Source organism: Neovison vison, chromosome 1 (assembly GCF_020171115.1).
Source record: "Neovison vison isolate M4711 chromosome 1, ASM_NN_V1, whole genome shotgun sequence".
Lineage (NCBI taxonomy): Eukaryota > Metazoa > Chordata > Mammalia > Carnivora > Mustelidae > Neogale > Neogale vison.
This window is the reverse complement of record NC_058091.1, coordinates 292,245,730-292,273,270: the sequence shown is the minus strand read 5'-3', so window position 1 is coordinate 292,273,270 and position 27,541 is coordinate 292,245,730. Positions and strand designations below refer to the sequence as shown.

At 39.8% G+C, this 27,541-nt stretch overlaps 1 protein-coding gene across 7 annotated transcripts in view; it reads right to left on the bottom strand.

Annotated features, from left to right (window-relative positions):
* The window catches only part of DROSHA (drosha ribonuclease III), a 119,362-nt gene that overhangs the window by 8,356 nt on the left and 83,465 nt on the right, over positions 1-27,541 (bottom strand). For all 7 annotated transcript variants that reach the window (XM_044233359.1, XM_044233387.1, XM_044233396.1 and 4 more), the window contains 8 exons: positions 27,071-27,130; positions 25,621-25,720; positions 22,135-22,237; positions 19,665-19,735; positions 13,015-13,059; positions 11,333-11,490; positions 10,003-10,108; positions 173-314 (listed from right to left, as the gene is read on the bottom strand). In XM_044233359.1, the coding sequence (XP_044089294.1) occupies positions 173-314; positions 10,003-10,108; positions 11,333-11,490; positions 13,015-13,059; positions 19,665-19,735; positions 22,135-22,237; positions 25,621-25,720; positions 27,071-27,130 (785 nt within the window). The remainder of the gene's footprint in view (positions 1-172; positions 315-10,002; positions 10,109-11,332; positions 11,491-13,014; positions 13,060-19,664; positions 19,736-22,134; positions 22,238-25,620; positions 25,721-27,070; positions 27,131-27,541) is intronic.

Here is a 27,541-nt window from a genome sequence, read left to right as displayed (position 1 = left end):
CCCAAAGTATTCTCCTTCTAACAAACTTCGGAGAAAAGCATAAATAAAAATTAAAGTAGAAAAGGTTTCTTTATTACAACATAATAATAATGAGAAGTAAGAGAAATGTGGGTGCATTTGATTTACATTCTGAATCTGCAGGTTAAGAGAAAACCTCTATTCTAAGACTCACATTCCAAAAGGTCTGCCAAGGTCTTGGTCCTAAGAGCCACAGGTCTCTTGGTCTTGTCATTGGTGATGGCATATTCCTGCATGCCCAGCTCCTCAGCTACCTTGGCTTGAGTTCTGTTATTCACCAAAGAGCTTCGCAACAACTGGCCAAAAGGAATTGAGGCATGTTTAGAAACCATTTCACAGGGCACCTGGGTGGCTCAGTAGGTTAAGCGTCTGCCTTTGGCTCAGGTCATGATCCCAGGGTCCTGGGATCAAGCCCTGTGTCAGGCTCCCTGGTCAGCGGGGAGCATGCTTCTCCCTCTTGTGCTCCCTGTCACTATCTCTGTCTGTCTCTCTCAAACGAGTAAAATCTTAAATACACACACACACACACACACACAGGAAAAAAGAAACCATTTCACTGCAATCTCTCCCCCACTCCAGTGTTGGGCCCAACCAGAGACCACATTACTAACTGGGACACCAAGGTAAGCAATGGTTTAAGTCCTCAACCACTATACCCAGGCTGCTGTAACAAACTCCATATGCTTCTTGCTTCTCCTTAATAACTTACTCTGCTCCTCGATTTTACCTGTCCTTTAAATAGTTTCTTTAGTTGTTTAGTAGCAATGACCCATGTTGGGGAGATGGTACTATACCATGATTAAAGATCATAGCTTCCACTAAATGGAATGTTACTAAGTGTAAGGAGCATTAACATTTTAAAAAATCAACTGTACTGCAGTATCATTTACAGACAATAAAACATACCCATTTCAAGTACAGTCAGATGAGTTTTGACAACTTTCTACATTTTTGTCACCCCAAATAAGTTCCATATGCCCCTGTGCAATCAATCAATCTGATGCACTATCCACAGACAAACTTGACCTGTTTTCTGTCACTGTACATTAGTTTTAAAGGAGTATTTTTAACGTGTCTAAAATAAATTTCAAGTTTCACAGCACTGATGGTAATTTTGATACTCTAGGATTTGGGGAAGTAATGTTTTAGTAAGCATTACTTAAAATATTTGAATTATTTACTTATATTTTTATTTTTATTATTTTAAGGACATACACTATATATCCTGAGTCATAGTTTATCAAACTGGGCCTCCATCTCTAATTAAACTGAAATGTAATCTTCACATTTCAACTTCAAGAATTCAAAACAAAAATCTCTAGCAAAAATTTCAGTCAGCAAAGAGTCCTCCAAGCACCACCGTAAGTATTAACGGTAAACAGGGCATGAAAATTATACAACAAACCCATCACAGAGATGCCTGTCGAGCAAGCACAGTTTAGGAATTCAGCACTCAGGAACCACTCACTAGAGGAAGTGAGGAGGAAGGCTAGGGGCAGCAGACAGATAATGGACCAAACATGTTATTTCTGGGAATAACATACCTAAAAGTAGGGCTGTTCTTACAATAGTTATAAGAAATTCTTGGTCTCCTCCAACAATCCCTTCTTGCTAAGGAACAGCCCTGACACCAGGGCCCGGGAGCAGGAAGCAGCTGCGGGCTGTGCTAGCGTTGGAACCCCTGCTGTTCCACACTGCACTTTGTTTATTAGATGCAAGTTTTATGCTCTGTGGCTCCAGTGTCAACCGAGCTTATGAAAATCAAGATTTATTCTCAATGCCTGAGATTGCATCCTTGACAATAGATAAATAAGAAACAATATGTTCTTAATTTGTCTGACAGTGATGCATGAAGCAGAAATACAACTTGATCTTCATAAGCCATGCTTGCTGTTGAGTTAAGACTATTATTCTTTGCTTGTCTCTGCTCCTGTCCTCCTCCTATTTCCCCCAACTCTATCTTTTTTCTCAATATAGTGAATGTTTCATTAAAATTAATATCCACAGAGAAGCTAAAAATTAAAAAGGCCTACCGTGTAACGTTAATAGAAAACCCAACCAATAGGAGCCCATCAGCCCAATATCTTGTAATTACAGAATAACTGAGCTGGAAGGGAGAGATCTTTTTTCATTTGGATTCTCCATGGGGAAGTGGGGGAGGCAGTTCTCAAAGTAGAGGCCAGCGGGGGAATAGGAGGGCTATTTTGAGTATATGGTTACGCTGAGCAAGTTGGGTTCTCTCTCAGTATTTGCTTTGGTGAGAAGACAAAACTCTAATTCAGGCTGCCTATTTGGGGATTTCATGCCTCCAAATCAACAAGCTCGAAGTGCACCACATGAGCCCACACAACACACCATAATACATCGCAGGTTACCAGGCCCTCGCAGCTGCCTTCCAGCATCGGGGCTCCTTTGTTAGTATTACACAGTAATGGTGATGGAGAGAGAATGAGGAAAGCAATGAGAATGGAAGCAAATGCAAATGCTTCCGGTTTTATTTAAGATCCGCCCTCACAGGTCTTGAAGCGGCAAGATGGCCAGCAGAAAGCGATCTTGAAGTTCTTGCCAAAACTCAGAGCCTGAACCAAAACTCAGTGGGGAAGAAGGAAGCTAGAAATCACCCATATTTGTAGAGTTCATTTAAACTGAGAAGACGAACTGAAAAGAAGGAACATCCTGCTCTAGATCTAATCAAGAGAGTCTGCATGGCAGTCCTTTAAATGACAGCTTCCACCCTCGGCCTTTGCTGAATTCTAGTCTAGAAGGCATCATGCTGTTTGCCTACAAGTGGGAACAAGGGGGATCACAAGGCAGAAACCCCCCCCAGAGTTACAGCAATTCAGTTAGCAGCTGTGGAGTCCAATTCCGTGCCAGGTGCTGTGCTGACAGTGGACAGACCCCAAGATGATCGACCCCCCATGGCTGCTAATCTCCAAAGGAAGCCACACAAAGTGGCCACTTTAGCTGCCATGACAGCATGGAGGACACAGGCACCCCTTTCGAACCTGGCCTTCCCTAGAGGCCTCGGGGACAATCTGCCGCCTGAGGAAAAACAGTTTTTCCTGAGCTGGCTGGTCCATCAGAGTCATAAGGTGCTTCTGAGATACTGGAGCTCAAGCCTCTTTCAAGAACCAAGGCGTTAGTATTCCTGGGGATACAACTTGGACATATGCATTTAAGAAAATTCATGTAGGTAGCTTCTGATGAACAGAGGCAGAAATGAGGAAAGAAAAGAAAAAAAAAAGAGTCTGTGAGAAGGGTGGGTGCTAGAGTCCGAATGTTTGTGTCATTTCCCCAACCCCCGCCCCCACCACCCCTGCCAAATTCCTACGTTGAAATCCTAACCCTAAAGATGATGGCATTAGGAGCTGGGGCCTTTGGGGGATTAGGTTATAAGGGTGGAGCCCTCAAGAACGGGATCAATGCCCTTATAAGAGACCTCAGAGGCCTTCCACCGTGTGTGGGTGCAATGAGAAGTCTGTGACCTGGAAGAAGGCTCTCACCAGAACCCAACCAGACTGGCACTTGATCCTGGGACTCTCGGCCTCCAGGAACTGTGAGCAGTGTATTTCGACTGCTCCTAAGCCACCTACCTAGTCTGTGGTATTTTATTCTAGCAGCCTGAACAGACTAAGACGGTAGAAAGTGGTTTTCCAGTTAGAGGGAACAGCTTTGATAAAACAAGGGGCCCTGATACAGCAAGGAGGTCACAGGGAGGCAGGAGAGAGGGTCAGGGGGTGGTGGATACTGGAGGACAGGTCGGAGCAGAGTCGGCAGGGGGGGCCCTGATAAAGGCAAGGCTAGCCGGTCTCTGCGCAGAGTCTTGCAGATCAAGTAAAAAGGTCTATACTTTCTATAGGGGAGAAGGAACCCCAAAAAGTGTCAATTGGGAGAAGTGGCAAGATGCCCAGGGCCCTGATGCCATGGCAGGACCGACCTAAGTGTCACACACCTCCAATTCTGACTTTGAGAATCCAGGGTGTTTTCTACTATCTCAGCACAGCAGTCTCTCATGACTACACTTAAATTTTAATAGGAAAAAGTTTTATTGGTTTAAAACAAACAAAGAAACATACTGGAATTCTTCCTTTAACTTCTCCATTCACTCTTGATTCTAAAGAGGAAGCCATAGCTGCAGGACATGAGCAACCAAAGAGGGCCACCTAGTGTAAAGTCAGAAGACTGTGACTGATTATTTTAAGGGCGTAACTAGAAGAGCACCGGGTGAAAGCAGAATATCATATTAAAAGTGACAGTGATTGCCACACAGGGCTGTTACACCAAAAGTGGTAGCCAGATGGTCTCCATTTCCTATGATAACTAAAGAAAAGGAGCACAAATGTTGGCGGGCGAGGTGCAGGTCGGATACAAAGAACCCAATTACGTCAGCGACAAAGAAATTCTAAAACAAGAGGCTGTGGGATCTATTCTCTCAAAGAGATCTTGCAGATGAGATCTGCGTTTGCCTAAACGCTTGATGTTTCGTGCTATCTGGAGGCAGCAGAGAGGGATTAGATGACTGGTTCTCAAACTTTTTACTTGTGATCCCTGCTTTCTCAGTATACCAAATCATTCCGCTGTAAACAAACAAAAATTTCTGCAAGCTCATCTCACCGACGCACACACAGAAGGTCATGACGCCATCACGCATAGTAGGCGCATGGGATTAGCAACTATTTTTAGCTCCGTAGCACAACAGTAAAGGCTAAGAAGGAGGAATGATATAGAGGGAAAAATGATATCAGGTTTTAAAACCTGCAAGTGTGCCAAGACAAGGCATTCTGGTCTGAGCTAGTGCTCTCTGGAACTCTCTCACTACTTACCTAATCCCTATAGGGTAGGTTCTAGGTTCTACCCTAAAAATAAAATATTTCAGTCTACGAAATCAACCTCAGTCATCCTAGAACAATCATCTATGCCTGATATTCATTCCCAAGCAGGGCTTTCTGAATATCCAATTCCTACAACGCTATGTTTTTCCCCATCAGCACTCAGAACTTCAAATCCATGATTTCATTTGTTCAACTGTCCTATTCTCTGTAAGACAAGTGCACAAAGGAAGGGCTCAGAGCTAAATAATGCCTCCCAGTGTGAATTAATGTAGCTGTGTTTTCTTCAATTATAATAATGAATAATTTGCCACCTCCTCATACAAATGCAGCTGTAGTAAATAATCCTCCATACATTTTCAATTAATTGTAATCTTAGACATTAATAAATAAGTTTGCAACCTTCTTCTTTATACATAAAACAACATGGCACTTCCCTCCAATGCCACTTCTACTTCCTTTTCCATACAACTTAGCTGCCTGTAAAACTCTTTCTTTTATTTATCGAATATGTATTGAAAGCCTACCATATGGCTGGGCACAAAGTGGCAAATAAACACATGCTCTCACAGAACTTCTGGGTTAGTGGGTCAGGCAAACCGAAATAAGTGAGTGCCAGGAAAGAAAAGAACATGGATTTCTGACTGGGTGGGGGTATGTGGGAGGGCATCTGGAAAGGTCCTCCTCGTATCCAGAAGTCAAGCCAGAACTGACGTTGAATGGAAGAGCAGGAAAGACCAGGCCGATGAGAGTAAGGGTTGGAAGCAGAATGTTCTCCAGGAACAAGAACAGCACATGCAGGGCCTGACGGCTGGAGGGGGCTGGGAGGAACATGAAACAGGGCACTATAGAGATGCACAATGAAAAGATGAGTACGTGGTATGAGGCGGGCAGGTGCACAGGCCAGACCAGGCCAGAACTTCCTTGTTCTTTAGTCACTATCCAAGGAATAAATAATAATATCCAAATAATATTTATCCAAATAATAAAGAGGACTGGACTGGGATGGGATAATCATTTATTCAGCATATTTGTGGAGCACTGTTATGCTCCACAAATCAGGAATCAGGAATGAAGAAAACAGACAAAAACTCTTGCCCTCAAGACTAACTGTAAACAAGTAAAATACATAGTATGTGCTAAGGAGAAAATGGAAATGAGGTTCCCAGCTGGGAGAGGGGAACAGGGGACAAGGGGAAGAGGTCACAATTTAAGCAGGGTAAGTTAAATACCTCACTGATAAGATAGCATTTGAACCAAGACCTGAGGGAGATGAAGAATTTGGCCACAGCATGTGCAAAGGCCTGGAGGCAAAGGCTTGCTTAGTGTCCTACAAGAATGGCACAGGCTCCAATGTGAAGAGTCTAGGAGATAAAGACAGACAGTGTCAGGGAGACAGGTCTTGTACGCAACAACACTGTTACCGCTGAGACACGAAATCTTTGGAAGGTTTTTCACAAAGCAGGGCTGTATTCTGACACCCCTTTAAAAACAGTCCCTCTAGATGATGTGCTAAATAGACCGAGTGCTGGGGGGGCGGTTGGTATAGACCAGTTGGGAGGCTACGGCTGTAATTTAGGGAAAAAATAATAGTAGCCTGGACCAGGCTAATAACAGTGGAGCTGCTGAAAAGTAGTTATGTTCTGGACAAAATTTTAAGGCAAAATCAACAGGATATGCTAGCAGCTAATGGTGTAACATGAAGAAAAGAGAAGAGTTAGGATGACTTTGAGGTTTTCAGCCTGAGCCACCCTGAGAATGAAATGATCCTTGCTGATATGGAGAACACCTAGAGAAAAGCAGGCTTTGAGATGGATATATGCTTTGTTTTGACCATATTATGGCAGAGATGTCTAACAAATCCAACTAGGGATTGCAGTATATCTTATATCTGGGTATTCAAGTGTATCTGGAGATACAAAGACACAAGTCTGGAGTCAGGGCGAGAAGTACAGGCAGAAGACCTACATGACGAAGTGGTGTGTAGAAGTACTCAAAGCTGTGAGATCACTCCCAGAAAGGAGGTCAAGAGAAAAGAGAAAATGTCTGAGAAAAGGGGAGTGTCCCAACACTTACAGATTGGGAAGATGAGAGGAAAAACCAAGTGGACTGAAAATGAACAGCGAGTAGGGTCACAGGAGCTCTGCTGTGAAAAGACACCATCGGCTGCCAAGCGAAAATGCATCGTTGGATCAGGGGGTAGCGAAGAGAGGAAGACCAGTTAGGAAGCTACGATCTGGCCAACAGGCCTACAACCTGGGCCGACGGGAGGGTCTCTGCCTGAGACAACGTCCACTGTGGGAGAGTATAGAACTGCAAAGGCCAGCTTTGCACACGGTAGCATACTTCTTGGGGATATCTAACACGCCAAGTCTAATATTGCCTAGTGCTTGGCACAAACACAACCTTAAGATCCTATCCTGTGCAATTTAATAAATGCCACTCCTTCTAATGGAGGTTCTTTGTCAAGCATATGCCTGTAACGTTTTGCCAGCAACAAAGCCATTACGGTGGTCTAGGTGACCCAGTCTGGTTGAGAGGATTTGAGTGATGAAGATGAGGTGTTTACTCAAGAAGGAACAATGTCAGAACTTGTGAATGGTCTAGAATACAGGGCCCTGGGTGGAGGGAGGAATCAAAAATAACTCCTGTATCTCTGACTTGCAGGATGGCTGCCGCTGCCACTCAATTACTCAGGGAACATCGGAAGAGAAGCTGGTGCCAGAAGACTCTAGGTTCAGTCGTGGATGTGTGGAGATGCCGGGGGGCAGCTACCTACTGGAGCGCAGGAAGAAGTGGGACTGAAGAGATCTGTTTGGACATCATTGTCTCTAGAATGAAGCTGATAGTGTGTACATGGAAAAGACCGCCTAGCAGCGGCTCTCATGAAGAGACAAGGGCCTAGGAGGGAGCCTTTCAGACGCCAGAATATCCATCAGCTGTACAGAATATAATGAGCCTGAAAAGGAAGCTGAGAATGAGTGGCTGAAGAGGTGAGAGAAAGACCAGGAGTGGAAGCATGGCGGAAGGGACAGAGGAGAAAGAAACTGACAGAAGCCAACGAAGGACAGTGTTTCAAGGAGAGAGGGAGCAACCATGCCAGGGCTGACGAAAGTTAGTATCTTTTAAAATGTGTACTCATTGGATGACAGATCATCTTTGTTTTACCAGCAGGTCTGTTAGTCCTATTGATTTCTACCAAAGCTTTCTGTGAATATATTTAATAAAACCATTATATCATAATTTTGTCATTTACCATCTTTCTAATAAGCTATTCAAAAACTCTCTAATTTTAAGACAACAAGGCTGATCAACACATTTTGGATACAAATGCAGCTATGGCACTGAAGCAGTTTTGGAAAGAACACAAAACTAGAGTCTTTCGCATAGTCCTGGTTTTCCCTCTATCTAGCCCAAGATGGGAAGCAGTAAACTTGTTGATCTATAACATTCCACCTCCACAAAATCCTAGAGTTCACAATTAGTTTTGCAGGAATAGGGGGTAAATGTATATATTTAGTCACACATTGCAACAGTGGTCTCTATGTGGCAAAAAAATGAATCACTGTTTCAAGCCACATGGCTTGGTCTGACCACTTCTCAGACCGACCAGATACTCTGACAGCAATGAAGTCTACTGCCTAATGGAAGATACTTAACGAGCATTTGTCAATTCCCTAATGCACAGGAAGATACTAGACACTAGTTTCTTTTTGGTTAATACTCCTGTGTTCTTAAGATTTTGGTATCCAAAATCTTGGATGGTATCCTGTCCATCCAAAGTAGTCAACTTTAAATGGTAATCAACTGTTAATTTTAAATTAAATTTAAAACAATAGTATTACTGATTTCCCATATAATAATACAGGGCATGGTACGAATATAATACTCATTGAGTAAGTGAATAAAAGAATCATATTTTGTTAGCCTTAGAAATTTCACTAAAAAATTACATCTCAACATAATCAAATCATCATCTTCTCCTTAATTCCAATATTTGTGTCTCATGCAAACTATTTCCAGGGTTCACAGCTGCAGAGATAAGATTCAATTCTATTCAAAGTAAAACATGCATAAAAATCACAGAGATGCAAAGTATGAAAGACTTATTATTTGCTTCAAGTATAATAAAAAAGGAAGGCTATACTAACAAAATATCTTAGAGCACACTACTATTTTTCTTGGCCCGGGAAAGTATTTGCTTTCTCAATGCCCAACTCTAGAGGGTCTTCTCAAAGGTTATTCTTGTGCCTTGAGAGATATCATGACTGGCTTCCAGATATGCTTTGTTCACCATTCTGGCTGTATTATTGATCAGTTTCAGAGTACAAACAGTATGCAACAAATAGAAAAGCTCAATGCAGTTTTATAAAATGAAACAAAAGTGAGAGACATGGGGACTGTTTCACTTTGTTCATAAATCAAACCTTGTCTTTCTAAGTCCCTTTCAACTCTGCCCTGGATCTAGCCAAACTGACTCCCTACCGTCTCTCTATCTTCTGGGTTTTCATGTTGTGCCTTTGTTTCAGCAGGCCCAACGTGTGGCATGTCTTTGCATAGAAATTTCTTCCCATTAATTCCTAGTGGCCAAATCCTACTCACCTTTAAAGGCTCAATCATCATCATACCCATGAAGCCTTCCTAAAAATCCACAGCTAAAAGAAATCTTATCTTTTCCTAAACAGCACAGGTGCCTCAGTTTACCTATGCCTCTCCGCAATATTTCACATGGTTCTCTCCTGTATTTATTTACAATTACTTAATTATACTTTCACATACACATAACACACACATAGTGTGTGTGCATATATACAGAGAGAGAGAGTATTTGTAGCTATGTACTTATATTTTTCACTTCTGCTAATAGTTTTTAAACTCCTTATGGATGGGTGTCAACTAATATTTGCTCTTCCCATGAAGCCTAGCTCAATTCAATGTCTCGCACAGAGTAGGGAGTCATTAAATGAAGGAGTATAAAACAAGTTCTTTCTCTATACTGCTTTGTATACAATTTGCATAATTAAATGAACAAAACCATATGTATACTGAAGTCAAGAACTAATTAATTAATTACATAAATATATATTTGGCTGCTCTCATCTTCACTCTATTACACAGTAATCTTACTGGAGAGAATGATGTAACACAAACTCACAGTTAAGTGTCCTTCATGATGGTCTGGGAAATGAATAAATAAGTACTCGGTGGCTACCAGTTGCATTATGGAGTCACCTAGGAACTCCATCCTCTGATTGTGGCCTCTGGAAATAACAACATCAATGAAAAGAGATCAATAAGCATTTGTATATTAAAAAAAGAAACAGAATTTTTAAAAAGGCACAGTTTTAAAAGGCAATGTGTTCACCTTGCCTTAAAGCACAAAACTAAATACAAGTCCCTAAGGCCCCTCAATTGAGAAGAGACCTGAGTCAATACAGACTGAGTTTCAAAGAAGAGTGCAGGGACTACTATCTAAGGATTAAATAACTGATAAATGAAGACTGGTAAATAGTGCCTGGTCAGAAGTTAAGGAGTATTAGTTGAAAAATACAGATAACAATCCTGTACAGATAACCGCCATTCAGACAAAACAAAGCAAAATGTCCAGGAATTTTCTTTTGTTAAATCTTTACTTCTTTATTGAAATACACACTCTCTCTTTCAAAGCTGGAATCCAGTTTAAGGACACTATTAAAAAAAAAAATCTATGACAAGAATCTTAAATCTTTATACTCCAAAGAGAGCTGTGAATATTTGATTTATGGGAGAGAAGCCAAGAACTAAACAAAAAACAACAGGCAGGTGCGCCTGGGTGGCTCAGTGGGTTAAGCCTCTGCCTTCAGCTCAGGTCATGATCTCAGGATCCTGGGATCAAGCCCTGCATCAGGCTCTCTGCTCAGCACGGAGCCTGTTTCCCCCTCTCTGCCTACTTGTGATCTCTCTCTCTGTGTCAAATAAATAAAATTAAAAAAAAAAAAAAAGGCAAAAAAATAACATTTTGGTTATTTTCCTAATTATATTAGCTCATCTCCAAATCATTTATCTTGAGCTAGGACCGAGGGCCAACTTCAGCCCACAGTCTGTTTTTGCAAGTTTATTTGAGACAGAACCAGGCCCATTCATTTACATTTTCTCTGTGGCTGCTTTCATGCTACTAGAGCAGAGTCGAATCACTGCAACAGAGACCACATGGCCTGTAAAGCCTAAAATACTTAATATCTGTCCCTTTGCAGATAAAATTTTTACTTTCTTCATGCTTCTCTTATACTTTATGAAGAAATAACACGCATGACAATGAAACCAGAAATACTGGATTAGAACCTGTCCCCTGATTCACACCAGAGTCTGGCTACTCACCCATCTCACGATGTGACTTTCCTGGAACTCTGTTTGAAATCCCAATTCCCTTGAAAGACACACAGTCAAGGTTTGGGACTGCCTGTCTGAATGGTCACACTGGGATTACACCGTTAAATCTAACTTACAGGGTCAGATGGTTAAATCCCACAGTTCTCAACGTGAACGCTCTTGCCAGAAGTCGAACATGAGTAAAAATCACTCCAATTGCTTCTTCAAACTCAGTAAGTTTCTGTAGAACTGGAGAAGTCTCAATAAGCTGTCGATCAGTATTCGGCTCTTGTAGCTGCAGGAAAAAAATAAATAAATAAAAATCATGTGCACTTTTTGGTTACAAAAGTAATTACCAATTCTAGGATAGTGTTTTGTAAAATTCCTTCTCCCACAGCAGAAATTTCTGAAATGCCAATAAAACACGGAAGCTTCTTCCTCATCCCTTAGAATGGCAAACAAGCCTAATATTTAAAGAAGGCTCAAATAATATTTTCCAAACTTCCATCAAATTTCAAGGCCAAGTACTGTACACAGATAGTTCAAAATCCCAAGTATTATACTAACTCTACAAGGAAGAGGCAAAGTGAAGAACTGCTGGCGGAGAATATGTGTACCTAGTATGTAGTGGTTCTCAAACTCACATTCATCAGAACTCTTGTAGGACCCATTCATCCAAATGGCCAGGCCCTACCCCCCAGAGTTTCTGATTCAGTATGTCTAGAGTAAGGACTCCGAATGTGCCTATCAGGCAAATTCCCAGGAGAGGCAGATGCTGTCAGTATGGAGACTGCCCTTTGCAAACCACTGCTTTAGAGGAATATGACCTTCGTGTGTCTTCTGGGGACCAGCTTATTTTGGAAAATGAACATGATTAAAGCCAGATTCAGCTTATATTGGAGATTACTATACCACTAGGCAGGGGCTCCACATAACAATAAGCCTTGAACAACTCAATGCAAAAGTGAGAGCATATAGCAAATATGAAAACAGTAATTAAAGTGAGCATTTTCAAAAACTTTGGACAATTTTATACTAATGTTTCTAAAGTTCTTCGAATTAATGCCATTTATTACTATAAGCCTCTCAGTAGAGTTCAGCCACCAGTGGTTCTCATATATGTATAATGTACATACACATATATGCACATAGGAAAATACGTATATGAGAATATTTATATACATATGTATACATATATATATATGTCTCCAAGTAAAATAGAAATAAAAGAATATAAAGAATTTTAAGCCAACTAGGAAAAAGGATTTCACCACATATAGATCTTTTAAATACCAAAATCTTGAGTAAAAAGTCATCACATCGTACTAAAATTTTAATTACAATATGTTTGAAGCAATCTGAGTCAAAGCCTTCAGTTTCTAAGATCTAAATTAGGTTACAATTTAGCAATGTTAATTTAGTATTTGTTCTTTTTACTAAGCGCATACTCACTTCCACATTATTTTCTCTACAATAGCAGCCAGGGAGCTACAGTAGAATTGATCTATTAAGCTTTGAATATCACTTTTTTGGGGGGAGGAAGGGCACCACACCACGATCATACAAGCAGCTCCTCCTGCCTTGTGAGAGAAGATGACCCCCAGCGCTTCCCCTACCCCAAAGCACAAATGCAATACATGGGTTCATTTTACTATTTGTTCCAAAGTGTTCCAATTCTGCCTGACACCCCAGTTTAAAGTCATAATGAAACTGAAGGGCATCAAAGGTTGATAAAAGAAGGAGGGAAAAACAGGCAAACTAAAGTAACATGACTACCTAGAGCTATAAAGCTCACTGCAGACAGGAAGGTCACACTTACTTGGAGTGGGTGGAGAGGATAATTGAGCCAGACTTCGCGCAGGTCCTGGAAAATAGAGTGATGCCTTTAATGCTCCAGGGAGCCATTTAACACACTTCGGAGTACTAAATAAAATGCCATTATTTGAAATAGTGAACTATTTCAGATGCTGACTCCACTTATTGCAAATTCAATAGTGCTAGCAAACTAATTTTTTTTTAAGTGAATTCAACACTCAAACTGCCTGTAGTGACTCTAATTAGCCTATTAAGCTGGGGAGGAAAAGAGCCACCTCCACACACAGAAGTCAAAGATACCCTTTAAAACTCAGTTACACATTTGCTTAACCTAATACACGGGATTAAGTTGCTGTTTTAATCATATTTTTTAGTTTACCATTCCCCAGAAATGTGCATCAGCTCTGCCTTTTGTAATTAAAACTCATCTCAGATGTCTTTTATTTTAGGCACTCATTCATTAGCATTTGAGCTGCTTTAAGATGGGGTGGAAAACACCCAAATCTAGCTCCTAAACTCTCAGATCTATAAGACCACACTTTTTTTAAATTTCTTTTCAGCATAACAGAATTCACTGTTTTTTGCACCACACCCAAAGCTCCATGCAATACGTGCCCTCGTTAATACCCTCCACCTGGCTCCCCCAACCTCCCACCCCCCACCCCTTCAAAACCCAGATTGTTTTTTTCAGAGTCCATAGTCTCTCATGGTTCACCTCCCCTTCCAATTTCCCTCAACTCCCTTCTCCTCTCAATCTCCCTATGTCCTCCATGTTATTTGTTATGCTCCACAAGTAAGTGAAACCATATGATACTTGGCTCTCTCTGACTTATTTCGCTCAGCACAATTTCTTCCAGTCCCGTCCATGTTGCTACAAAAGTTGAGTATTCATCCTTTCTGATGGAGGCATAATACTCCATAGTGTATATGGACCACATCTTCCTTATCCATTCGTCCGTTGAAGGGCATCTTGGTTCTTTCCACAGTTTGGCGACTGTGGCCATTGCTACTATAAACATTGGGGTACAGACGGCCCTTCTTTTCACGACATCTGTACCTTTGGGGTAAATACCCACTAGTGCAATGGCAGGGTCATAGGGAAGCTCTATTTTTAATTTCTGGAGGAATCTCCACACTGTTCTCCAAAGTGGCTGCACCAACTTGCATTCCCACCAACAGAGTAAGAGGGTTCCCCTTTCTCCACATCCTCTCCAACACATGTTGTTTCCTGTCTTGCTAATTTTGGCCATTCTAACTGGTGTAAGGTGGTATCTCAATGTGGTTTTAATTTGAATCTCCCTGATGGCTAGTGATGATGAACATTTTTTCATGTGTCTGATAGCCATTTGTATAAGACCACACTTTTACCGCAGGTGACTACAAATGTTTCCTTGAGACATAGAAATGAGTGAATTTTATGGAGAAGCCCAGTACCTTATTTTATCCACTGAGCTAAATCTAGAGGCTGTTATAATTAGAGCTTCCTCAGGATTAAAGCGTTTTTTCTTCAGTTTTAGACTCTAGGGAGCCTTTGAATGAATCTACTTTCTGGCCTTGATGTTAGGTTTTTCAAACAAATAACAAAAGATTTTTAAAAAAAGGGGGAAAATATATATTTTTTAAATTTGGGGGCAAGAAGTTAGAGGAATATTTATTATCACTGTGACACACATGATGACAAAATGAAATAAAATACCGAATATTTTTAGACAACTTGTATCCCACTTAGAGGGGTTTCTTTTGGGGGGGGGGCAATATTAAAAAATAAAGCTTAAATATCAAACTGTTCTTTTAAGACACTTTAGAGAGCTTCTCTTAACTAATTCAATAACCTTTCCCTTGAATTCTCTGTAGCATGAATTACACTTTATGTCACTCCCTTCTTGCAACTTTCTCATGTTCTCTCGTGCTTTTTTCCTTCTCAAAGCAGTGAGCCCAGTGCTGGCACACAGAATACGCTACTACTGCTGTTGGTCATATCAACAGTTAACAATAAACAGCCATTGCTTCCAACCAACTCCAATCTCCAAAATTCCAAATTCTCAGCAACTTGATTCCTCCTTCTCCCTTCTCCTATGTTTTTCACTCAGTGACACTGTGATTTCTCCTTAGACATCTTATATATGTAACCATTCTACCCCTCACAACTAGATTATTTCAATTGCCTCCATTTCTCTTCATCTACCCTACTCAGAGATCAGGTTCTGCCACACCTCGGTGCCTGAGAAAATATCCTGTAAAAAATGCAGATTGGAATCCCAGCTCTAGCATTTACTAGCTCAAGGCAAAAACCTCTACCTTCAGTGTGTTCTGGAAAATGTTCAGCGACTGTTGACATTTATTAATGCAACTCTTTTTTTCCTTATTTTATTTCTTTCAGCATGATAAGTGTAACTCTTTAATCCCCGTTATCTATCTGACCGATCCCTACACCCATCAGCTCCCCTCTGGTAACCATCAGTTTCTTCTCAATAATTAAAGAGTCTGTTTCTTCGTTTGTCTTTTTATTTTTCTTTGTTCATTTGTTTCTTGAATTCCATGTATGAGTGAGAGATTACATGGTATTTGTTTTTTTCAGACTGACATATTTTGCTTAGCCTTATCTCTCTGGTTCCATCTATATTATTGTAAATGACAAGATTTCATTCTTTTTAATGGCTGAATAATATTCCTGTGTGCGCGCGCACACACACATGTTCTTTATCCATTCATCTGTCAATAGAAAACTGGGTCGCTTCCATGGTTTGGCTACTGTAAAGAATGCTGCAATAGACACAGGGATGCATGGGTCCTTCAGAATTAGTTTTTGTATTTTGGGGGTAAATACCCAATTGTGTGATTACTGGATCATAGGGTAGATCTATTTTTAACTTTTTGAGGCCCCTCCATACTGTTTTTCACAGTAGCTGTGCCAGTCTGCATTTCTACCAACAGTGCACGAGGGTTCTTTTTTCTCCTCATCCTTGCCAACACTTGCTGTTTAGCAACACATTCTTGTTGAATACATATTATATACAAGCTTACTAAGACAAATGAGATACCATCCCTGTCCTCAAAGGAGCCAAGTGAGGAAAAATGAAGGTAAGTATAATTTAATGAACTGAGAGAGGTTCTATAATAGCAATATATACTAAATGCAAGGAAAATTCTGCTTGGTGATGTTAGATGAAGCTTCAAAGAAGAGGTAGCTCTTCAGATGTACCCTGAAGAACACGAGGAATCTGGCAAATCAGCAGGGGGAAGGAATCAAAAGCAGAGCACCATAAATGGACAAATAGTATGTCTCCAAGAACAAAGACTTAAAAAGTTAACTCCTAATAGGCAGAACACAGAGGATGTCAGGGCCATGAAAATACTCTATGTGAGATTATAACAGATACACGGTATCCTACATTTACCCAAATCCACAGAATATACAAGGTAAACTATGGACTCGAATGATGATATAGGCTCACTCTGATGGGTGATGTTGATAAAATGGGAGAGGCTGTGAATGTGTGGGGGCAGGAGGTATAGGAGAAATTTTTACTCTGAATATGGCTGTTAACCTGAAACTGCTCTAAAAAAATCAAGTCTTAAAAAATTTTTTAATTAAAAAAGGGAATTCCTAGAATGGCATAAAGGGGGAGTGAGAAGATGGTAGACGAAAAAATAGATAAGAGGTCAGATTATGAAAACTCTTATATGCTCTGTTGTATAATACAGACTTTGGCAGACAGTAAAGAAATCAAAGACCAAAATCAAATCCATTCATTAGGGGCGCCTGGGTGGCTCAGTTGTTAAGCATGTGCCTTCAGCTCAGGACATGATCCCAGGGTCCTGGGATCGATCCTCACATCGGGCTCCCTGCTTGGTGGGAAGCCTGCTTCTCCCTCTGCCATTCCCCTGCTTGTTGTGTTCCCTCTCTGGCTATTTCTCTCTGTCAAATAAATAAATAAAATCTTTCCAAAAAATCCATATATTAAAAAGAAGACAACCTTAAATGTAGTATGAATGAGAGACTGGAGTCGTGAGACATCACAACCAGTTCAGTATTTCATGTGAGAGATGAGGAGAGCAGACACTCAAACAACAGGATGGCCAACAGTGAACCAATTCAAGAGATACTAAGGACAAAACTGACAGGAGTTTGCAACTGAATGGAGATGGGGATAAAAAAGCTTCAGGACAAAAGAAGATCCTAAGGTTTGGGTTTAGATCAAAAAAGTAGGAGAGGTGAAATATGTTTCGGTGTTAAGGTGATGAGCTGAAATGCTAAAAGTGTTGAAATGAGGTGCCTGTGGAACATCTGCATGAAGCTGCCCAGGAACCATCTGAAAAGAAAGTAATTCCAACTTCTGGAGTTCCAGAGAAAGGCCAGGGTCAGAGATACTGGGACAGATACATAAAGACCAAAAGGGGTGGGGGAGGGAGTGGGAGAATATAAAAGATGACATAGTAATCTCTCCTTGTCTTTCTAAAAGGCCCACTGGGAAGATCAAATTGCAACAGTGGATCTGAAGATACTGGGAAACCATGAAGGGTCACATAGAGATGAAAACCTGGAACCAGGAAAAATGGTCTGGGCTGGAAGAGTGAATGAACAGCAGACCAGGCTGGGAAGGGGTAAAAACAGCCCTGCTGTGAACGACACACATAGAGCCAGCTGCAAGGTTAGCAGGATCCTGCTTTCCTGCCAGTGTTGTCCCCTGACCTGCTTTGCTCTGTCTTATCCTCTAACTAAAGATTACTGGGGACACTATGCTCACCTGCCCTTGACTCCTGACAGCTCCCAATCCCAAAGTAATCCCTGACTTCTTCTAATCCAGCCTCAGAAAAGGCAAACAACCAAGAACTGACCCCGTTTTCCTGGCCCCTCCTTAGACTCCGCCAGCACCAGCCCAGGCCTCAGAAAGGACCCTCGCCTTTCTCACTGCATGGGTTCAATCAATCAAACTTTGCAGGTCTACACATTTGTGTCAGGCTGCCTGTGGCTGATTAGACTTTCACACCACCATTACTCAAAAAAAAGTTCAGCGGTTCACCAGTGTCTCTGACACACCACACCAAATAGATGCAAACCAATGTGGAGATGTCAAATGCTTTAAAATGTCCTAGTGTGCGCACTTGAAGACACTGAAACGGAAAGACCATATATTCCTAAGCACTGTTCAGTTTCATAAGAGATACAGTAAAATGAATTCTGAATCTCAGCCGTTCCATCTGTAAGACTGTGTTCAGACTCTGCTTTTTCATTCACTCACTTATTCATTTCATTTCTTTAACAAATATCTATTAAACACTGTACTCGCCAGCATTGCACTTGCTACTGGAACTATAAGATAAGCTTGCTAAGTAGACAAGTGGGAGAAAAGCAGTTTAAAGAGAGGAAAGAATCTAAACAAAAACTGCTGCAATTAAGAACCACAGGGTGTAACTGCGTATGATTTAGGAAAAGAACACAGAACGGAGGGGGGAGGAAGGGAGGCAGGTAAGATGGGAGAAGAGGGTGGGAGTGCTTGGCGGGGAACGGGGAGCAGTTTAAGGCAAGACTGGAGGAAGGAAAAAAGTAAAGAGGTTGCTGAAATTGCCAACAAAAGATAAAGGCCAGAACAAAGATATTTTAAGATTTGAGAAAAAGACTTAAAATACACGCCATCTGCTACAGATATAAATCAAGATGCAAACTCATTTATATGTGTAGGACAAAATGGGGGACAGGGAACATCTGTAGATAACATTCCCCACTGGAGAGAATTCACACACATAAAGTCATCACATATCCCTATAAAAACAAATATAAAAAAATCAAATCCTCAGACATCATCCAGGTCACATTTTTCAAAACTATTGATTCTTTTTTTTAAACTATCCTAAGTAATACAGTAATAACATCTGACAGCCACTTAAGCTAAAGGTTTCAGAAAGGCTTCAAACACTGGCTTCCTGTGTTCTTTATTGCTCCATGAGGGCTATTTCACTCAATTATAATGACATTTCAATTTGGAATACAGAGTTGCCTCTCCCTTTAAATGTTAAATTGACTTGTTTTGGTACAAAAAGCATCTAGTATGCTCTATTACATGCAGGATTAAAAAGGTAGCTATAGCAATATTAATAGCTTAATACTTTAGTAACAACAGAAACTATTTTAGAATCTATCATTTGTTCTTAAACTATAATTTGCTTAAGAAAAAAAAGTACTTCCATACTTTTTTTTCATAGCCCATAAGAAACTCCCTATGAACTGACTTTCTAAAATAAATATACATTTATCTAGTCTACATAAAGACAAATCATAAAGAGAAAAGCCAAAAGGCGATAGCTTCAAGTAAACCTGCATGGGGTAGGTACCCAACGATTATAAAACAGAAAATCATAATTAACTTCAAGACACTTCAAAATAAAACAAAGTATTCATATTGAATTTGTAAGTGGCCACGAGGAGAGACAGGGTTTCAGGTAGAAGACAAGCCCCTCATATAAGTGGCCACAGCACTTTCCCATTTGCAACAGAGCCAAGTAAGCTATTCTGATGTACTTGAACTCTACCATCTATGGCAGATTCGGGGACTTTGTTTCTCCTACACTCTCTTTAAACATAATCACTAACTGATATAAAATCTTCTGTAATAATATATAACTGAGAAAAATCAAATGATTCAAGATAAATACCGGATCATTAAAGAGTAAGCGTCCAAATAACTGTTTGGCTTCCTCCAGGCTTCCCTCCAAGTAAACAGCTCCTAGATAAAAGGATGGGAATGTCAAAAGGAAGGCTGCATTAATATTCAGAGAAAATTACGTATCCCTATAAAAAGCAAAAAGGCAAGCCAAAACCCACTTATAGAAAAAAAATCGACAAGCCCAGAAGCAACTGTTTTTAGCCAGGATTTGTATTATAAATTAGACTGAAATATGAAAATCAATTTAGCAAAATCTAAACCCAGTATTTTAAGTAAAAAGAGATCTAATATGACCTCATGAGGGGTATGGGTATGAACTTACTTAGGGAACTATGCACAAACCCTGGCTTTATGAGCATGTTAGGTTTTATTTTATTTTGCTTTCTATTTATAGTTTATGCTTCATACAATTTTATTTTGCTTTCTATTTATAGTTTATGCTTCATACCATAAAAAAAAATCTGATAAAATCTGAGTTCAGATCAATGAAGCCTTCTACAAATAAGAATCAGGACAACCTTTTCCTTTAATTTGAAATAACTATTTAACATTTAAATTGGGTATCAAATCAAATGACATTTTAATTGGGTATCAACTCCAGAGAAAGGCTGTCATATAGTTTTGAAATCATATTTTTATATCTATCTTCAGAAAGGAATTTTTCAATGTAAAATATTAAGACTCTTCACCAGGGTTTTTGATGAATAAATACATTTATTATTTATCAGTAGTTGTAGTTATAATAAAAATAATGATGGGTGCCTGAGCGGCTAAGTGGGTTAGGTCTCTGCCTTCAGCTCAGGTCATGACCTCAGGGTCCTGGGATTGAGGCCCGCATTGCGCTCTCTGCTCAGCTGGGTGCCTGCTTCTCCCTCTCTCTCTCTGCCTGCCTCTCTGCCTACTTATGATCTCTCTGTCAAATAAATAAAATCTTAAAAAAAACAATAATGCTAATAGTAATGATGATGATGATAGCCGTAATCATGGTTTGGGGGCCAGACATGTCCTAGGCATAGTGCAGAGCATTTTCACGTCCTTACGTTTACCTTCATAGACACCTCGGTAGGAGAGTATTACAGAAGATTTATAGGATTTGGGTTCATAGTAGGTGATCTGGGGAAGGGTTTGAGGAAATGGAACTCTGAATTAGATGCTGCCAGGTCTGGATATTAAGATCGTCACAATTCTGTGAGGTAGTGACTCTACCTCCATGTTACTAATGGGGAAACTGAGGCTCAAAGAGATTCAGTAATTTGGTAAAGTCACAGTGATGATAAATAAAGCAAGAAGGAACTGAATCACATCTGCCTGGCTCAGGAGCCAACCGTAATACTACCTGTCAAAATTATTATGTGTACGGAGCATAGTAATTCCATGTGACAAATTCTCTGAAAATAGACATATTTGTGCAAAATAGACATAGCTGTGAAAAGACTGTGGATAATAATTATTAAACATTCTCCTGTTACCATCATCAGCACAAAACTATAATGGGATGCTTTTATATTCATTTTCAAAGGAAGAAGGAAAATGGATAAGGAAGTACAAAGGCCTTTGAAAAATAAAATGTACTCAATCATTTACTTAAAAAAAAAATCAGGGCATTGTCAATCTACTGTAACATTTCATTGTAAAGCATACTTGCAATCACCAGCTAATTAACTCTTCAGAACTTTCCTGTACTAACAGCTGACTATATTCCAGTTACAGTAAGAAAGAAACCGAGGAAATCAAGGGCCTGCCTCTCTGTCTTGCTTTGAGTGAACAGGTTATAGTCATACAGATTCAAGCCCTAGGATTTAAAAGATGCAGGGTTTTCAAGATGCTTAAATGAGAAAATCTTGTAAATGGTTTAAAATGCAAAAAACAAAACAAAACAAAAACTAAACCCGTATTAGGGCCTCATCAGCAACCTATTTACTGTTTATTTATGCATGTGATCCTGAATCAGATCTGGAAAGTAAACCACCTACATATTGACTCACTTCAGTTCAATTCAGCACGTACTAAATACACATGTATATGACATCAGACATCAATTCAGGCATTAGGAATGTAAGAAAAGAAAGAATGCTCGCTCTGGAAAAGCTACACTAACCACAATACAATGAAGCTGCTGTTATACCAGGGACCTCACATGCTTTGGAAACAAGTAATTTTGTCCCAAGTCTCCACACTGAATTTTTCTTTTCTTAAAGATTTTTAAATTTATTTATTTGACAGACAGAAATCACAAGGAGGCAGAGAGGCAGGCGAGAGAGAGGAAGGGGAAGCAGGCTCCCCACTGAGCAGAGAGCCCGATGTGGGGCTCAATCCCAGGACCCTGGGATCATGACCTGAGCCGAAGGCAGAGACTTTAACCCAACTGAGCCACCTAGGCGCCCCATCCACACTGAATTTTATATGTTCTCCAAACATTTTAAATATGTATGAAACTAGATTATAAAAAGAAAAATTACCTATTAACGCTTCAAAACAATTAGCCATTGCATGCCGAAGGTCTGATTCTCTACAAAGGTCAGGTCCATGAGCATAAAGCATAAATCGATCCAGTTCAAGTTTCTACAAAATTCAAAATGACAAGAAAGAAAGAATTTGGCAAAGTCATAACTGTAACAATTCCACATCTTCTGGGGGTTAGGAGTAATGGTTACAAATTAATTGGCCTTGTGTCAGTATATTAAGAGAGTTTAGCCTGCCATTCTTTGGGAGTCAATGATTTAACCCTCCTCAACTTCTCCCCAAGCAGGCTTCTATGAACTCTGATGTTTCAGCTTTGGTGGTTCAGAAATGATCAGATCTGGGTCTAATTCCAAATTCAGACCAAGCACTAGTCTGAGCTGGAACAAGACTATGCTATAAGATCATGGGCTCTGAGTTCACCCAACATGTCTAGAGAGATACAAACACAACCCAAAGTTTGATGTTCAAGTTATGTGGGGTTGATGTTTGCATTACACAGAACAGATTTCTATGTGGTAGAATAAATGGGGATCCTCAGAAGACTTCAAAATGCCTTATATCTCTAAATATCTTTTTTTAATTTGGTAAGGATTTTTGTGGCTCTTTATCTTTGTCTTGTGTCACCTTTATGAGGTCTCTATACTTACCTTTCTGAAGGCTCAGTGAGATCTTCTGAGCAATGGGGTTGGATTTATCTTACAGACTCCAGGAATATTGTTTGTAATGAATTATGCTTCTTTTTTTTATTTGGCATCAGAAAAGTTTAGAACCAAATTTGTGGCCAAGATCTTGAAACTGTGTAGGACTTAGAAGATATCTGTGTATAGGAACTTTACCTCTGGCTTCCTTTTTCTGTCTTAACCATATTTTCTCTTTACTCTGAGTTCAGTACCTGTTTATTTCTTATCCTACTGTATTATAATATACAAATCATGTCCTTTGAGAACTAGACACAGTATGAATGATTTTTTTAAATAAAACTCCTGAGACCGGATAAATGGAAATCATAATTCTTTCCATAAAAGGAGAAAAATACAAACACTGCATAAGCATGCAATGAATCTGTTTCCATTACCCTATAAGTCAATTCAATAAATTCTTACTAAGCTGTAACATGCTACGTAATATGGAACAAGTCACAAGTCAATGAACACCCTAGGACAATATGAGTCTCATCAGTCCTTAGATACGATACTCAGATTTTTTGTGTCTCAGTATGCATGCTAAGAATATCCATATCCATTTATACTGGGAAAAGATACAGATAATAAGAACAAGACATAAGCGCTATCAGTATTCCGCATTGCTAGGAATTCATGAGTACAAAATATATTCAAATGAGTTTTGACTACCACAAATGCAACAGCAGAAAACACCTCTTTTAAAAAATTGATCCCTAAGTGCAAGAGCTTATGCTAGAATATGTAAATTTCAGCTGTTTCACAACTACACTGGGAAAATCCAATTGTTTGTTAATCTCTGGAGCCCTGTTTGAGAATACACTGCAAGCCATATTTTATATTACAAACAACTATTCTGGAATGTTATGAATTTTCCAACTTTTCATAATCCTTGCTCTATATCTTTGCGTTTTCACGTAGGCATTAGTGAACTTTTAAAAAGGAGAGTGATGTTCAACTGGTACATATATTGAAGTGTTCATTTGTCTGGAGAGCTGGAGCTATCATTAGATTCTCAAAGATTCTCAGCAATCCTCTGTCACGTGCCCCCCTCCCAGGTGGTTAAGAGCATAGTTTAGACCAAGGGCAAAGCCTACAATTGCCTTTTACTGAAGCAGATGGGTGTTGAATGCCATGGGAATGTCAGGATTTGAAGGAAGATCATATAGACAGCTCAAGGGAGAAACTGGCCAAAATAACTCATGGCTTTGTACATCACCTAATATGTCACATAGCAGTTTTTGTTTTCCTGTTATGGCAATATTCCATGCTTTGTAAACAACCTCCCCACAATTGCTTGAAAAATTGCATTATATTTTAAAATGAAAAAAAAAAAAAATTGGGAGTGAGTTGACAACTACTTATTCATGTGTATTTCCAATGAACATTTATGTGCTCTATCAGGAAACATTTTGACAATTAAATCAACTGCACACTAAAGCAGTTTTAGGTAGAGTTGTGGAATTTCATTCACGGTAAAGCTGCTAAAACCAAGAAGCATACCTGTTGCCTACAGTTCTTCATTAACATGTCATTATTTACATTCTCAAATGCTATCACTATGATGACGTTGATGTTACCTAAAATAATGTACTCTTGCAAACATAAAAACCAGAGTCTAAAATTAACCATTTTTAATAAACTTAATGCCTTAGCAAGATCAAATTAAGAACTAGATTTTATCTAGTCTATCAAATTCCAACATTTATATCAAAATGAAGGAAAATAACCACAAAAAATGCTTAAAGGAAAAACCAAGGAAAATGCAAAAAAGCTCTTCCAGTGAATCACTGGCATTGGGGGATTTAAGAGCCAGTTTCCTCTACTACTGAATAAACCCACAGGTCTATAAAGTGTAATAATTTATAATGAGAACAGGAGCAGCAGCAATAAAAACAACCAACTCCTACTAATTTATTTACCTGTTTGTGTGATTACTACAAACAGGGAGTGTGCCAAACACTTTATAAACTGAATTATTAAAACTCGAACAATAATCTCCCTTGATTCTCACAACCACCTATGTGGCAAGTGCTAACGCCACCTCCATTGTGCGCACGAGAAGGCAGAGACTTGCAGGTGAGACAATTTGTCTATGGCCCCCCTGTAAAAAAAGGGGCGTGGACTGAAACCCTGATGGCCAATCCCAGCACCTGTGTTCTGTTTGCCATAACTCACTCTACAACTTACTAGACTAAAACACCACATAGAAATAGGAATATCAAATGAGATAATTTAAATAAGTAAAATGTCTGCGATGAATCTAAATTGAGAAAAGGTTCTCTTAGTCAAAGAATAAAGCCAATGTGGCTAACTGGACAGCCTAAACCCTAACTCTTAATTACTGGGATCTGTGATGTTTGGGGATTCTCAAAGATCTATAAAGTGCCCCTTGTAGGCATGACTGGGCAGGCATATTCTAATCAAAGCTATAATGCTGCTTATTAATGTAAATTAAAGACAAATATAATACAGAAATATTACACAAAGGAAAAATACAAACTATTTCATTTCTTTTGCTCTGTTCTTGTTCTTTTCCCCAAATGTTTAACTCTGTTCACACACATCTGTCAAATTTTTCCTCTTCTGTTAGCAAGTTACTTTACCATGGTGTTCATTAGCTGCTGGTAAACCCACAAAAGTAACAGAACTAATAAGGTTGAATCTTTAAAACCGAAACAAAAAAATCCTTCCTGGTCTATAATACACCTTAAATAGTTACTTTTTTAAAGGCAAAATTATGCATGGACTGAAGAAGAAAATGTCAGACTTTGCTACAAACACATCAGATGTTTGACATACCTTTGCTAACATGGCAAGGTGTTGATTCTGAACAATGGCAGTTCGATAAGTTGCTAATCCTCCTTCTTCCAGACTAGGAAACAAATAATATAAATGGACACTGCAGGGGAAAAAAAAAAAAAAAAAAAAAGCCATGTAAACAAATATGCATCACAAGATTCTGTCTGTAGCTCCAAGTCATCAAAATAGGCCTGGCACATAATATGTGCACAGTAGATATCAAGCTGAATTGAACTAAACTGAAGGAAGTCTTTGAAAGTTAACTAGTAGGCAGAGTATCTGCAGTCACATGTTCTACCACTGAGCTATACCCCCAGGAAGCACAGTATCTGAATGTGCTAAAACGCAAACAGTACCATTCACTCATATTTTTGCACTCACTTCTGTTTAAAGACTGCTGTGACAAATCTGGCGACAAAGACCTGAAGGGCTGGTCACATAATGCTATGCTATGGGACACTCAGAAATCGGGTCTGGAAACAAGTATGTTTGCTCAGGCTGCGTTATGCGTGGCCCCTGCAGAGAAGCCTGGGCAGGGCACCAGTGGTGGGGTGCCCTTGACAGAGCTGACGGGGACAGGAACAGAACTGAGAGTGGCACACCCGTTGCTCATGCCATGAGGAAAGTGTGGGGATTTGGAGGAGGACTGCATGGAAAGCCAGTTCGGACCATGACAGCAACAGCCTCACCTAAATCTCAGACCAGTCTTTAAGTGCTACTGTTGATCAAGGCAGCTATGCTTCTCCTGTTCTACTATGTCCGGTGAGGACAGGTGTGGAGAGCCGCCCGTCTGCCTCATTATGTCCTTCTTGGGAAAAGAAATGACCCAGAGAGAATACAAATAGCTCAAGACAGCTCCCAGAGAAGCAAGTGTGGTCTCCCTTTAAAACAGAAACGATGTGGGTATAAAAACACAAAATGCACTTTCCTACCCCTACCACCAAATTAAGGACACGAGAACACTTCTGGGGAGAAAACACACATAAATGCATACATACACACATGCACACATACACAAACCAAAATCTTGTCATTAATATTACTTGTAAGTTTTACTTCTCTTGAGATTGGAAAGAGTGAGAAATGGATCAAAGACAAATCCTAGAAAATGAAATGACATTTTAAAATATCATCCCTTTCTCTACAAATTGAATATAAGCTCTGAAGCATTTAGACCAAGACAAACTGATCTCTTGTGGCTGTGGCAACTTGAATATAAACTTGACAGGACAAAGACACTGGCCTTTCATCTTGTAATCGTGTGCATTACAGCGTCAGTGAGTACAAGTTATCAGGGCAAGAGCCACAGACATGTGGCTTTCAAGCTCTACAGAGGGACAAAATACATGGTGTTTCAATGCCTTATTTAGCTAATTACAAAGAAGGTAATATAGTAAGTATGTTACCTATAAGATGTAATTATTGGGGGACAGCAGAAAAACCTCCTTACCTGGTCAGAAATTCAACAACAGCATCACCTAGGAACTCCAATCTTTCATTGTGATTAATCCTATAGGAGAATTAAAAAGATCACTTAAAATAGGAAACACTTACAAGCCTTCCATCGCTTCTCAAAGAAAAGACACATGAGAGGCAGCTCCTTTTGTAATCAAAACATCCCACCTTACTCCCAACAATCAAAAGCACTGGCCACCATCTTAGCTGGAGTATGAGACACGCACTGGGGAAGGGAGGGGCATTCTATCCTACCATGTGGTTTAGGCCTTGACCTGGGGGCTTCCCTCCCAATAATCAGATTTAAAGTGAGGAGATATCACCCTAACAACTGAATCTTTCCACACTGCTCTCAGGTAGGTGAGAGAAAGGAGAATGTATTCTAATGAGTTACAACTGAGCACTGAAAAATCCGTTTGGTACAATGTTCCAAGAATAGCTTCCCACTGCCCAAACTCTAAACTTA